Source organism: Protopterus annectens, chromosome 7.part0, assembly GCF_019279795.1.
Source record: "Protopterus annectens isolate FY-2018-M chromosome 7.part0, PAN1.0, whole genome shotgun sequence".
NCBI classification, from domain to species: domain Eukaryota; kingdom Metazoa; phylum Chordata; order Ceratodontiformes; family Protopteridae; genus Protopterus; species Protopterus annectens.
The window spans coordinates 986221035-986234352 of NC_056739.1; the positions used below are offsets into that span (position 1 = coordinate 986221035).

General features: G+C 41.5%; 1 protein-coding gene across 1 annotated transcript in view; it reads left to right on the top strand.

Moving 5' to 3' along the window:
* The window catches only part of CD276 (CD276 molecule), an 842378-nt gene that overhangs the window by 352992 nt on the left and 476068 nt on the right, over window positions 1-13318 (top strand). The window contains exon 3 of the mRNA XM_044076361.1: window positions 1-121. This exon is cut by the window's left edge and continues 176 nt beyond it. Coding sequence (XP_043932296.1) covers window positions 1-121 — 121 coding nt within the window. The remainder of the gene's footprint in view (window positions 122-13318) is intronic.

A 13318-nucleotide genomic window follows, 5' to 3' on the forward strand; every position in this document is an offset into this window, starting at 1 on the left:
AAGGGTCTTTTTGAAGTACGGAGCACACTTACGGTATTGCTGGAGCCCAACAGTACATACAGCTGCATTGTGAGCAATGAACTGATACAGGAAAATTCACATGTGTCTGTAACCATCACAGGTAAGTGTTGTGACTTATGGACTACATTTGGGATGTGAACATGGGGCAAAGAGGTAGTAAAATAAGGAAAACAGGAGATGGATGAAAGTCCTAGTATCATATGTTGCCATTTAATGTTAAACAGAAGCACATGTATGAGATTAGGCAGTTTTTGCAGCCAGTCATATCATTGTTTCTGTGTTTCTCAAGGCCATGTTATGTAAACTTGCAATCCTAGACCTTATAAAAATAGTTACCGAGTGTTCTTTGTCAAAAATGTTTTTAACTGAAACATAGTTTAAAAGCTAATGGGTTATTAATATAAAGGTATTGATTTTTTTTTCATTTTTAAAGTGCAATGCCCTACCTGCGTTATCAAAACTGAGGTGTCCGTGTAATGAGAGTTTTTTTTTTATTTAGTAATTGGACCCACAAAATAGTGTCACATTTTACAACATTATTTTGTATTAGAAAAGTTTGCATTCTTATGGTGGGATCACTGCTCACAGAGAAAGCTGGAGTTCAGAAGCACTCCATTTTTTGTGGAAAACTTTTATCAACTTTCACTTCAATAGATTTCAGTGCACTTTTCTCTGTCTGTCTTCATTCCATTTCAAATAGCTAAGCAGTTTTCAAAGAGAGAGACACAAGGCTGTTTGTGATCAAAGCTTTTTATAAAATGAACTTCTGATCATCAAGAGCCCTAGTGCAGCCACAAAGGTTGCATTTCTCCTAATTGCCGGTCTCTCTTTGTAGACAGTACTACAAAGAAGTGAAATATAGTTTATTAGTCTATAATGCGTAGCAGTGAACTTGTATTTTCAGAAATCTCTGCATCTAATACTGCATGACAGCAACTCTTCACTCTGTTGTGCAACATTGTCATTTTTGTCCATTCTTTTTCCATATACATATAGTGATAAGTGAGACTGTGACTGCCTGGAATAGAGAAAGCTGTGTGTATGCTAAGACCATGCTTTAGTGAGGAGGACTCGACATGTTTGGTGTGTGTGGTCATCATGAATAGGTGCGTCTATCAAGATTGCATACTATATTCCAAGATGGTCATTGTCTGATGATGAAATGGCTAAAAAAGAGAGACAGAAAAGTGTAAATCAATTCCAGAAAGGTACTTTAGTGCTTAGTAAAGGCAGACTGAAAATTATACCATCACAGCAGTTTTATTATAGATTGATCATTTATTAATTTTCCAATACCTGCTTTATTTTGCTTGTTGTCATGGGGGCACTGGATCCTGTGCTTACAGCTAGTGAGAGTATGTCAGAGACCATTTTATAACATGATGCAGGGACTTACTTGCATTCATCTACTTACGAGCAGTGTGGGGGAATCACCAGTTCACCAACCTGCACATATTTAGGAGGTGGGAGGAAACTGGAGACGCCATCACAAACTTCCTCTGAATCTGGAAAGATCAAGTAGAATTCTTAGAGAAAGCACACCATTTGGGAACTGCACTAGAGAGTCCAGTGCTGGAAGGCTGTAATGCTAATGGTTGCAGGATTGCACCTCCCTTTTTCTGTCTGTATAAAAGTACATTTCAGTACTTTGCTCTAATTGGGAAGGAAGCTGATCTCTTGGTCATGGAGTCCATCTTCTGTGACTCTGGGAAGTGGTGAGAGGATGAACACAGGATAGTAGTTGGAAGACTCTGTGTGGTCACTCTCTAAGTATTTCCATGAAAATTGGTTTTATTGTGTGTGGCATTTGGTCATTGATGAGCAGATACTATGAACATTTAATTCCCACAAAAGTTGGATACTGAATGCATCGCATTAGAATCTACAGGCTTCCAGTACCATTTGAAAAATCACTACAGAAAGAACAAGAAGATGCAGAGGAGGGAGAGAGAGAGCAAGTTACATTAGTAGGGGGACAGTTTATATTATGAAGAAAGATGGATCTAGTGGATTGAGTGAAGTATTTTTAAACAAGGAGGAGTCATGTGATTTATGGACATTTAATATGGGAATTTCAGCAAGACCTTTGCCACTAAATGTCACTGGAGATTATTAGGGAATATGGCACCTGCCTGTTTTTAAAAGATAGTAGCTGTAGTCCCACTACGATCTACATAGAATCTCTGTTTTTTCCACTGACTGACTTCCTGACAGGGTATTGATTTGAAATAGCAATGATTGAGCCATGCCCAGATGCCAGCCTGGTTTGCATTGCCCTGAGTTCAAAATGTCTGAAGAGAGATGTGTCCAGACCCCCTTTCAACATGATAGCAACATTTTTCTTAAACATTCGGCATTTTCTTAAAAATACTATTACATAACATTGCTGCCATCTAGCCATTTATTTGGACTCTGATTATTTGGACTCGGAAAACTGATTTTGTCCTTTGAAGTCCATGATAAGGTCACAGAGATAAGATTTTGACAAAACTCATTTAAGTTTGTTGCTTAGGTACTCAAACATATGGTCTGAAAGTGTCTAGTTATTTGAACAGACTAGCAGCCCTGTCTGTACACCGTGTCTCACAGACTTCTCTTTGAATCTGTCTAGCCTTTTGAGCCAAGAAGGATCCAACCCTCTTTTACCTCCTATTTCTTCACAAAAACAAAGGCATCTCACATACCCTATAAAGGGAACTAAACCATTATCAGGAACTAAAATATGATGTATGAGGTTAATTTTCTAATATACCCTCTACTGTTGAATCTCAAGCAGAGAGTCACCATTGTCATCTTCAAGGTAAATCTAGATAATTGGAAGGGCAGCCTCAAAATTCATTTCCAGTCTGTCTTGTTTTGCTCTCTGTGAGGCTGGATGGAACTTTTGAATATGGGTTGTTGGCTGTATTATGCAGGTTTGGCAAGGTTAACAAATTTCACTGTTTATTGGCAAGATAATTACCCTTGCATGACATGTATGTTGATTTGAGAGCTGTTGGAAGGTAAAGAAACCCATAACAGATTTTTTTCTCTGAGAATAATAGGGTGAAATTCCTAAGAAATGTAAAATAAAAAAAAAAAGTTTTGATATCTGACTGTTGAATACCTACAAATGGTGGACATTGCTGGGAAATTAATGGAGTGTTAGGTTAAGGTATTTCAAAAAACCCGATATACAGCATGGTCATTTTATCTATTTAAGCTGTGAAGATAAGAAGGGGTGAATAGGATAGTTATGAGATTTGTGAAAGGCTAACCTCATATATTTAATGCATGGACCGGACAGCTGTGTAATTGACATTTATTCAGCCCAGTATAACTGGACAAATTGGGAATTAATGCTACCACTGCAAATGGCTATTTGCCCCTGGTCCAAGGTGCAGTGACCTTGGAGTTGATTATGTAAGACTGCATGGAGTGCTGAATGGGTTCTGGTGGGCTTACCTCCTATAAAAATCCATATTGATTAAAAGCCATTTGTTTCATTTAGAATGACTATCAATTAGCTTTAATTGAATGTCCAGAATCCATTTAATGCTTCTTACAAATCTGTATTCTAATGTTTAATTTGCTAATGTTTTGATTTTGTTAATTTGTCATTAGTGAGATGTCATCATTTTTGTAAATGGTTTTAAAGCTTCTAGTGTTTCATTATGCCCAGTTTACTGATTTATTATGTAATGTTTGTTTATAGGCAGATCATGCTGAAACAGGGCTGTGGAATAGCTCCATCTCTCAGTTAAAAAATAAAATCAATTGTATTATGCAGTTAGAGGGATTTCTGTGAAAGGTTAGACTTCTCCGTGCTGTGCACTGTGAATTTTTGAAGTAGTTGCAAAATAGCCTTCAGGATTTACCTAAAAAAATGTATGGCAGTATGCACCACTGTCCGCCAAAGCATGCAACAATGTTCAGTGATGAGGATGATGACCGAATACAAGAAAGTTTTTATTAGTGAGTATGGAATTCAGAGAGTGTATGTGCTTTTGTGTTTGTGCGGGGGTTGCAAAGAAAGCAGTAGTTCATACAGCAGGTTTTCCAGTATATAGATGTAGTCTTCAACTTAGTAACAAAAATGTGGACAAGAGGAAAATATGAACATCAAGCAATACGCAGTGAAAATAAGATGACCCATTTGATGACAGGTGTCAGCAAGAGCATGGAACCTTTTGGGAAACAACCTCCTCTTTGCAAAATGCTGTCATCTTGCCCCTCTACAGGCTCTTTTCTTCCAACAGTCTGCAAGCTGTACATATGAAAGTCAAAAGGCCATTGCAAGTTGCACATTGTTTTTATGCCTAGTCGGTAAGGCTGCATTGAGTTTGTCACTTAATCGAACAGCCACATTGATGAACATATAGTCTGATCGAAAATGCAGGCTATCGCAGTGTTATGACTGAGACTGCGTTATGGTAGGGATCAGGAAACTGGCCCTTTTCCCCACTGTAGTGCGATCTCATAGTTGCTATATGTAATTAGCAAGGGATGTGGGGGCTTGATGGCTTGCATTGTTGATGAGATGACATTAGACAATGTGGCCACATCGATTATTTGGCATATACCTGGCTGCATTATATGTCCTCCTGCATGCATTTGGGTTAAATTACAGTACTGTAATACAACATGGGAGGGTAAGGGGAGTGTTGAGGTACGACTGATGTGGTGATGTGAGTTAGAAAGTTAAATCAAGGTTCCAGATGCTTTTTTTTTTTTTTTTTGTAACAACTTGTCTTACTCATTTCCATCTACTGTGGATTAAGGTAGACTTAATTGATGGATTAGTATTTTCTTAATACAAACTGAAATGCCTCATGTTCCCAATGTGTATGCAATGTGATAGAACAGATGTATATTTCCCTAAAGTTGTCTTTTAATGTTTTCTTACAGAATGCTTTTATTGTATAGGGCATATTATCTCAACAAGATTCTGTCCTACAGTGTCCCTATACCTCCTGCACATCCTTACCCATGAACATAAAAGTGTTGTATTAGCTGCACAGATAGTGCTAACTTTTTCTTTGGTCTTTAGCAAACTCACCAAATAGTAGCAGCAGCAGATTCATAACTTAGGAGTATAGGAGCAAAGCCAGACAGGTGATCACAGGTGCCATAACATACTTAGTCATAGATCCCTTTAAGCAGATACACTTGAAACTTTCTTTCAGGCACCCCTAAATCACGTAGGGCTGAAGAGCATTTTTTTTAATCTGGAACTCTACATTCCCCTAAATAGAGTATTCTAAGACATTCCTTCATTCTTCTGTTTAATTCCCACTTATCCTAAACTTTTCTCAAGCAAAATGTTAGTACCAGTGAGCAGACTAGTATCATTTTTGTTGTTGATTATTTCTGTAGTTTCCTTCTGTGATACTGTTTTATCATACCATTCACCGTGAAGGAAGTTACCTTCCTATATTCTTAATTTGTGTCTTATTTGCTTTTGTAACCTGGTGAAACTTCTCAAGCACCTGTGACTCGTTTTCAAGGGGTTTCTGAGAATTTGCTCTGAATAAATTAATTGCACCAAATTACACATTGTACAGGTAGACACTGAGGAATAATTGGGTATTGATGCTGATTTGCAAATTGTTGAATTACCTTCATTGATATCACCAAGTTTTTGATTCTGATGTTAACCATTAACATATATTTATTTTTGTTGATTTGCTGAGGTCTGTAGCATGAATGGGCATTTTAAGTGTAAAGGCGTGTTAACAGTGATGTTTATTGGAGAAGAGTTTCTTGCATACTGCTTTCGTGAATGACCATCTCAGTGTACTTGGGAACCTTGGTCTTTAAGCTATCATCATTTTAAATAATCCATCCATCCCTCCACCATATATCTTTCAGTATCTTGGCTAGTGAAGTATTTGAGTCAAGACACAGACTGCCCACTGTAGTTAAAGCTTACTTATATACTGCCTAGGGTTAGGCTTTAATGGCCAAATTAAAGCTGAAAGTACTGTAGCTCACTGAAAAAATTAATTTGGTGCATGACAGCAATGCTGCAACTACTTTTTATTATTTTTAGGTATCATTCTTAATTAAAAATAATTATGTATTCCTTAACAGAATAAACTTTCTTTATTGTTCACACTGATTCTGGTTATTCACTGAGAAGTGGACAGAGGAATGGATTCTCTTATCAGTCCAGAAAAGGTGTAGAAGCAGAGACTGACAATGTAACGTTTAACACAAATACTGCAGAAAGCGCAGAAACTGCCGCGGTGGTGCAGCGGTTAGTGTTGTCGCCTCACAACAAGAGGTTCTCCTGTTCGATTCGATTCTCGGTTGGAGCGCCTTCTGTGTGGAGCCTGCATGTCCTCCCCGTGGTCGAGTGACGCTAAAGGCATACAGGTAGGTGTAAGCGTGAATGTGCATGCCTTGTTAGAAGGTTGGGAGTCGGGCTGGCAACTCGGCACCGTAAAAATCCACTGCCAATCATGAGCGGACCGGAGTTCCGCTGTGGCGACCCCTAACCGGGAAAAGCCGAAAGAGTGCAGAAAGAGCAGACATTTGTTCCTTGACCTCATCCAACAGGCAAAAGTGGTGCCACACATGTGATAGATGGATAGACTAATGCAGTTATATGCTGGTTACCTACTTATAAATGTATGCAATAAGCTTCTTTATTTTTTTAAAGTTACAACTAAGTGGTTGTGTCAGATGGCAACAGCAATGAAATGAAAAAAATGGAGATGTCCTTCAAGAATGCAACTGCAGTCATAACATATGGTTTGTCCTGCCTCAGGCAGCCCTCGGTCGGCCGGATTCCAAAGTCTGGGTCCGACGTCGGCTGATGCCGCATTTCTCTCTGACGTCAGAGCAGCTGGAGTACATAAGAATCAGCCGACGCCATTTTCTTCAGTCTTTCTTGCCGCGCGGTACCCGAAGCAGAAGCAGTTCGCAAGTGCCGGTCGGTCAGCTCCTGTATTCTTCGAATCCGAAGTCATCAAAAAAGCTAAGTACCCCATTGGGGACCTTTTCTTGCCTCAGCCGATGTCAGAAATTACTGAAAAAGTTAACAATTGTCTTTCTTGTGGTAAACAAATACCTCATAAGGATTTCCACTCTTACTGTCTTCCTTGCCTTGGCCCAGACCACGACGTCTCGACTGTGTCGCCTGTGCTCGCTTCAATAAGTGCACTCTCAGGCGCCGGGCGGAGTTCGCTGAAGATTTTTTCGGCAAAAAATTTCATTATACAATGCCGTTGGAACTTCTGACATCGCAAACTCCCAAGAAACAAAAAGACCGGGACCGACATCCTCGGCCCGCGTCTACCTCCGACTCCATGCCAAAACCTACCGCGAGTGCTCCGGTTCCCCCTGAGACGGTTATTCCACCGCTCCGAACCGAAGACACCACATTACCGACGACTCCGATACCGGATACCACTCCGATGCCAGTTATAGATTTTCCTCCGGATACTGAAACCGAGGAAATGCCCGAGACCATTGCTGTAGATAAGGTCACTCCTGCACGTGGAGCTGCCAGGCCTCCTATGGCCATGTCTATTAAGGCCTACACTCGGGCTAAGGCAGCCAGCAAAACCAAGCACCTTACTGCTAAAGCCTTACCTCAGCCTACTCCAGAGTCACAAATCATGACTATGGCCGCAGACTTAATTTCTATGATTAGAGGTTCACAGGCCCATCCTGAGAGAGGATCCCAGCCTCCTCCTGATAAGAGGCCCCGGGTTGAACCCTCTGACCCTATCCCTTCAGATGAAGATTCTGAGGACTCTGTCCACTCCGATGGCCAGGAAGAGCTCTTCCAGACCTATGAGGACTCTGATGCAGAAGATTCCATACCCTCGGCCTCCCCTCCTGAGGATATTTCTTTTGTGGAAGTTCTGCATACCATGAGGGAACATTTCAAGTGGCAAGGCCAGGAATATTCTGATTCCAGAAAGCGCCTTCGAACTTTCCTTAAAAAGCCCCAGCACAGGCCCTTAGCTGTTCCTCCTGTGCTAGATGTTTTGGATGATTTATATTCTGACTCCAGTGTTACCCCTGATTCTCTTCCTCCTGCTCCAGCCAAGCCAGACAGGTATTACAGGGTCCCAGACACACATTCCCATTTATTCAGGGCCCATACTGTTGATTTAGAAACTATTTCTCAGGGACCAAAAGGTGTTTCAGCTTCCACCTCTAAAAATCCCTTGCCTTCCAACAGGGAAGCTAGGTCATTAGAGAGATGGGGGAAAAAGGTCTACACCTCCACTACTTTGTCTATGAGAGCTTTGAATTGCCTTTTTCATATGTTACAATATCAGGATTTCCTGTTAGATGATTTACAGAAAACATTGGCCTCTCCTGATCCTTTAGACAGGAAGTCTTTGCAGGAAGCTGTACATAACTCTCAGCAAGTCAGCAATCATTTCCTGCAGTGTGGATATGATGTACTGGAAGCTTCATGTAGGGCAGCTATGACAGGGGCAGTCATTCATAGATATGCATGGTTAAAAGAACAGCCTCTACCAGATCATGTTAAGGCAAAACCTCTGGATGCACCCTTGGAAAAGAACAAGCTTTTTGGTGCTAATGCTAAAGATGTGTTAAAGTCCATCGAGGAAAAAGCAAAATCAGTTCAGACGGTTAAAGATTTCCTCCAGGTTCAACCCCCCAGATTCAGTAGGAATTGGCCTTCAAAAAACTGGTCCTTTCCTAATCCTGAAAAATTTCAAAGGGGTAAAAACAGACGTGGCCAAGGAAGAGGACAATACAGAGGTCCTTACAGGGGACGACAATGGCGGCCAGCAAACCAAAGAAGTGACACAGGGGTTTCCCCTGCCCCACAGCCACAATCTCAATGACTTTCCTCTACTTCCGCCTACCAAGGAACAAATAGAGGCTCCCTTGGGCGGAAAATTATCTCTGTTTTCAGACAATTGGCACAGATTGACAAAGGACAAATGGATTTTGGACATTATAAACCAAGGTTACAGGTTCCATTTTCATACCTTACCAAGAAAACAAGGCATGCCAAATCTACCACAAAGCCAGAGGGCAGAGGCTATCAAGCAAATTTCTCTGCTGGCTCGAATAAAAGCAATAGAAAGAGTTCCACAACAAGAACAAGGCCAGGGGTTTTACTCAAGACTGTTCCTTGTTCCAAGAAAAGAAACTCAATGGAGACCAATACTGGACTTGTCCGCATTAAACACCTTTCTCATAGTACCAAAGTTCAAAATGCTTACTCTACAGCAACTCCTTCCCATGCTGGGCAAGGGGTCTTGGCTGATTACTCTGGACCTCAAGGAGGCATACCTGCATGTCCCTATCAGACACAGTTGCAGAAGATACCTCAGATTTCTTGCAGGGCCAGAGCACTATCAATTCTCAGCATTGCCATTTGGCTTATCTACTGCGCCCAGAGTATTCACAAAATGCCTGGCTTCAGTAATTGCTCATTGCAGGCTCCAGGGGATCCAAATTTACCCGTACCTGGACGACTGCCTCATAAAAGCTGACGACAAATTGATGTTGACAAAAAACTTGAACTATGTCATGCGATTACTTCAGGCTCTGGTATACACAGTCAACTTCTAAAAGTCAAGACTTCAACCATCCCAGCAAATAACCTTCATAGGAGCCAAACTAGACACAGCCTCTCAAATGGCTTACCTGACAGAAGACCAGCAAGAGAAGTTAACTCATTATTTCAAAGGTTTGGCAAAACTCACCCAGATGACTGCAAGGAGATTCCTACAGGCCCTGGGCTACATGGCATCCTGCATTCTCCTGGTTCCCATTAGCAAGACCACACATGAGAAAGCTTCAATGGTACCTAAAAAGCCTATGGTCTCAGCACAGCAACAACTTAGAGACAATCATACCGCTCATTCCATGCCTACAAAAGGAATTCCTATGGTGGGCCTCGGTAAGCCAGGCAAACACAGGTATGTCATTCAAAAAACCACAGATAACACAGGCCATGACCACAGACGCCTCAGACCTTGGATGGGGGGCGCACATGGAAGGCAGATGTATACAAGGACAATGGTCTCCAAAGGAAACACATCTGCATATAAACCAAAAGGAAATGCTGGCAGTAATGCATGCCATCGAGGCCTTTCAGCAACAACTTCAGCAAGGCCATTTACTGATACGGACAGACAACACCACTGTGATGTGGTATATAAACAAGCAAGGGGGCACCCATTCTTACCCCCTTTGCAGACTGACAATGAATCTTTGGGAAAAATCACTGAGCCTAAACATACAGTTACAATCCCAGTTTGTTCCAGGCAAAGACAATGTGCTGGCGGACAGCCTAAGCAGGAATTTCACAGATCCACACGAGTGGAGGTTACATCCGAAGATCTTCACACAACTCACTTCGACATGGGGCAGGCCAGAAGTAGACCTATTTGCCTCTCACCTCAACCATCATCTACAAAAATTCTGCTCAAGAACATACCATCCACAAGCTTGGAAAATAGATGCTCTTTCATTCAACTGGGACTTCCTAAAAATATATGCATTCCCACCTCTGCCACTGATGACCTCAGTATTACTAAAGATCAAAGCAGAGAGACCCAAGGGGATCCTAATAGCTCCAGACTGGCCAAGACAACACTGGTATCCACTACTACGGAGCATATGTCAAACCAGGAAGTGAGCCCTTCCACAATGGCCCCTACTGTTGACTCAGCACAACTTCAAAACAGTGCATCCAAACCTTCAGACGCTGCAGCTAACAGCCTGGGAGATCCCATCAATAACCTCAATCTTTCTCTCTCCAAGGAAGTTCAGCAGATATTAACAGAGGCTCGAAGACCATCCACCAGAAAGGTTTACTTAGCAAAATTGAAGAGATTCAGCATTTGGAATACCAGCAAGGGACATGATGCATCATTATTGAGCATCCCACTCATCCTGGAATATTTGACAGATTTGTTACAGAATGGACTCTCATATTCTTCCATAAAGATACATGCTTCAGCTATTTCAGTTAGATATAACACTGATCCGCCTGTCTTTTCACATCCTTTGCTAAGGCAATTCCTCAGGGGAATCAAGAACATTAAGCCACCAAGAAAGGTTCCAGTACCAGCCTGGGACCTCAACTTTGTCCTAGAAAAACTGACTCTACCTCCATTTGAGCCAGCAGCTTCCGTCGACTTACAATTTCTCTCATGGAAGACAGCTTTCCTGTTAGCAATTACCTCAGCAAGAAGGGTTTCGGAACTACAGGCACTAATGGCAATACCACCGTTCATAATCTTTCACAGAGACAGGGTCTCCTTAAGGACCAACCCTACTTTTATGCCAAAGGTGGTATCTAGGGTTTCTTTAAATCAAGCTATTCATCTGCCTGCTTTCTTCCCCAATCCTGAGAACAAAGGGGAAAGACTGTTACATACCTTGGACATTCACAGACAACTTCGATACTACCTGGACAGAACCAAGACCAATAGGAAGTCTGAACAACTTTTTGTAGCTTACGCCCCTGCAGTACAAGGAAAAGCCATGTCAAAACAGACTATTTCAAAATGGATTGGACATTGCATCAGATTTTGTTATTCCTTTCATGGGAAGACTGTTCCAGCCAATGTCAGACCACATTCCACCAGAGCTACAGCCACCTCTACAGCATTCTTAAGAGGGGTGCCTACGAAGGACATTCTAGAAGCTGCTACATGGAGCTCCGTGCATACATTCTCCAAACACTACAATCTCCCTCTATACTCCAGATCCAGAGCAGGCTTTGCTTCGGCAGTCCTGCAGGGTTTGATTGCCACACCATCTTTTTCCTAGAGCATTCCTCCTCCCCCAGCTAAGCTATGATATTCTACCCATATGTTATGACTGCAGTTGCATTCTTGAAGGACATAGTACAGTTTTGTACCTACCATAAATGTAGATGTCCGATAGATATGCAACTGCAGTCGGATTTTCCCTCCCTCCATACCCCTGTATGCCTAGGGTCCACTCCTATCCTTGTTTCTCTTAGCTGGGGATATCTGTTATGGTGTATCTGTTTATTGCTTACTTATTTGTCTGGAATCCTGTTTTTGTCTTCCAAATTGATTACAGCCTTCCTTGGAGGGCACCTGGCATCTGGGGCAAGAAACACTGAAGAAAATGGCGTCGGCTGATGCTTATGTACTCCAGCCGCTCTGACATCGGAGAGAAATGCGACATCAGCCGACGTCGGACCCAGACTTTGGAATCCGGCCGAACGAGGGCTGCCTGAGGCAGGACAAACCCATATGTTATGACTGCAGTTGCATATCTATCGGACATCTACATTTATGGTAGGTACAAAACTGTACTTTTCTGCTAGTGGTGAAAGTAGTGTGATTGCAGAGCTGTATAACATAGTCTGTATGCCATGGAGTCTGGATTGTCTGAACAGTGGACAAAGTCCAATTTCTTTGTGTTCATCAGATCTAAATGTCTGATCACAGTACAGGACTGGCATTTTATCTTTTGCTGTAAAAAATAACGAATGTGCTTTTATTTTGTGCTGCGATTGCCACCCATAACTTGAAATAAATACCAGTGTCAGGGAAAGTTAGTAAACTTGATAAATCACGAATAGCTCAAGACATGTTTATAATAGTTAATTTGTTATTTTGTTGTTTTTAATAAAGACTGTAATTCTTCCTACACCCTGAGAGTCCTAGTAATAAATGTATGCTTTTGCCTAGGAAAATGCATGTAACGTCTTGTATTTGCGCTGTACCCTGTAACAGTAGTTCTGCAGTATTAACATAGCAAACAGCATGCTATGCCTTCTCAATTTGTGTGTTCAGTGAATGACCCTTTCATTGAACTATGAATGTTCAGGAGGCTACCTTGGGAGACATCGCTCAAGTTATCTTCCTCTGTCATGTTGATTGCTTTAATCTTATGATGCTATACTATGAAAAGTGTTGCAGATACAAATGATTTTGTTAATCTCCTTCACATAAAAATTAGGAATTGTGTATTCTGGCAGTGATAATCATATACTGTTGTAGTTTGTCCTTGCTGCTAAAGTGGTGGTGGTCCATGTGGCATCTTGATTTGACATTTGTGTGCCAGTCAGCATGAATTGCTTATCTTCTTAAGTGCATCCCTGTTGTGTTTGTACCCCAATAGTCAACTTTCTACTGGATCCATGTGAGAAGCCCAACCATCCTTGTTGCTGGTTCATCTTTGTAACTGAAAATCCTGTCACACTTACCTCCCTTTGAATAGATACATTATCCTTTTGTCATAGGTTGCACACATTAGCAAACCTGTTGATAAACAGGTGTAGGTACAAAAACAAGCCTAGACTTCGGATTTAGCTACTGGTGATAAG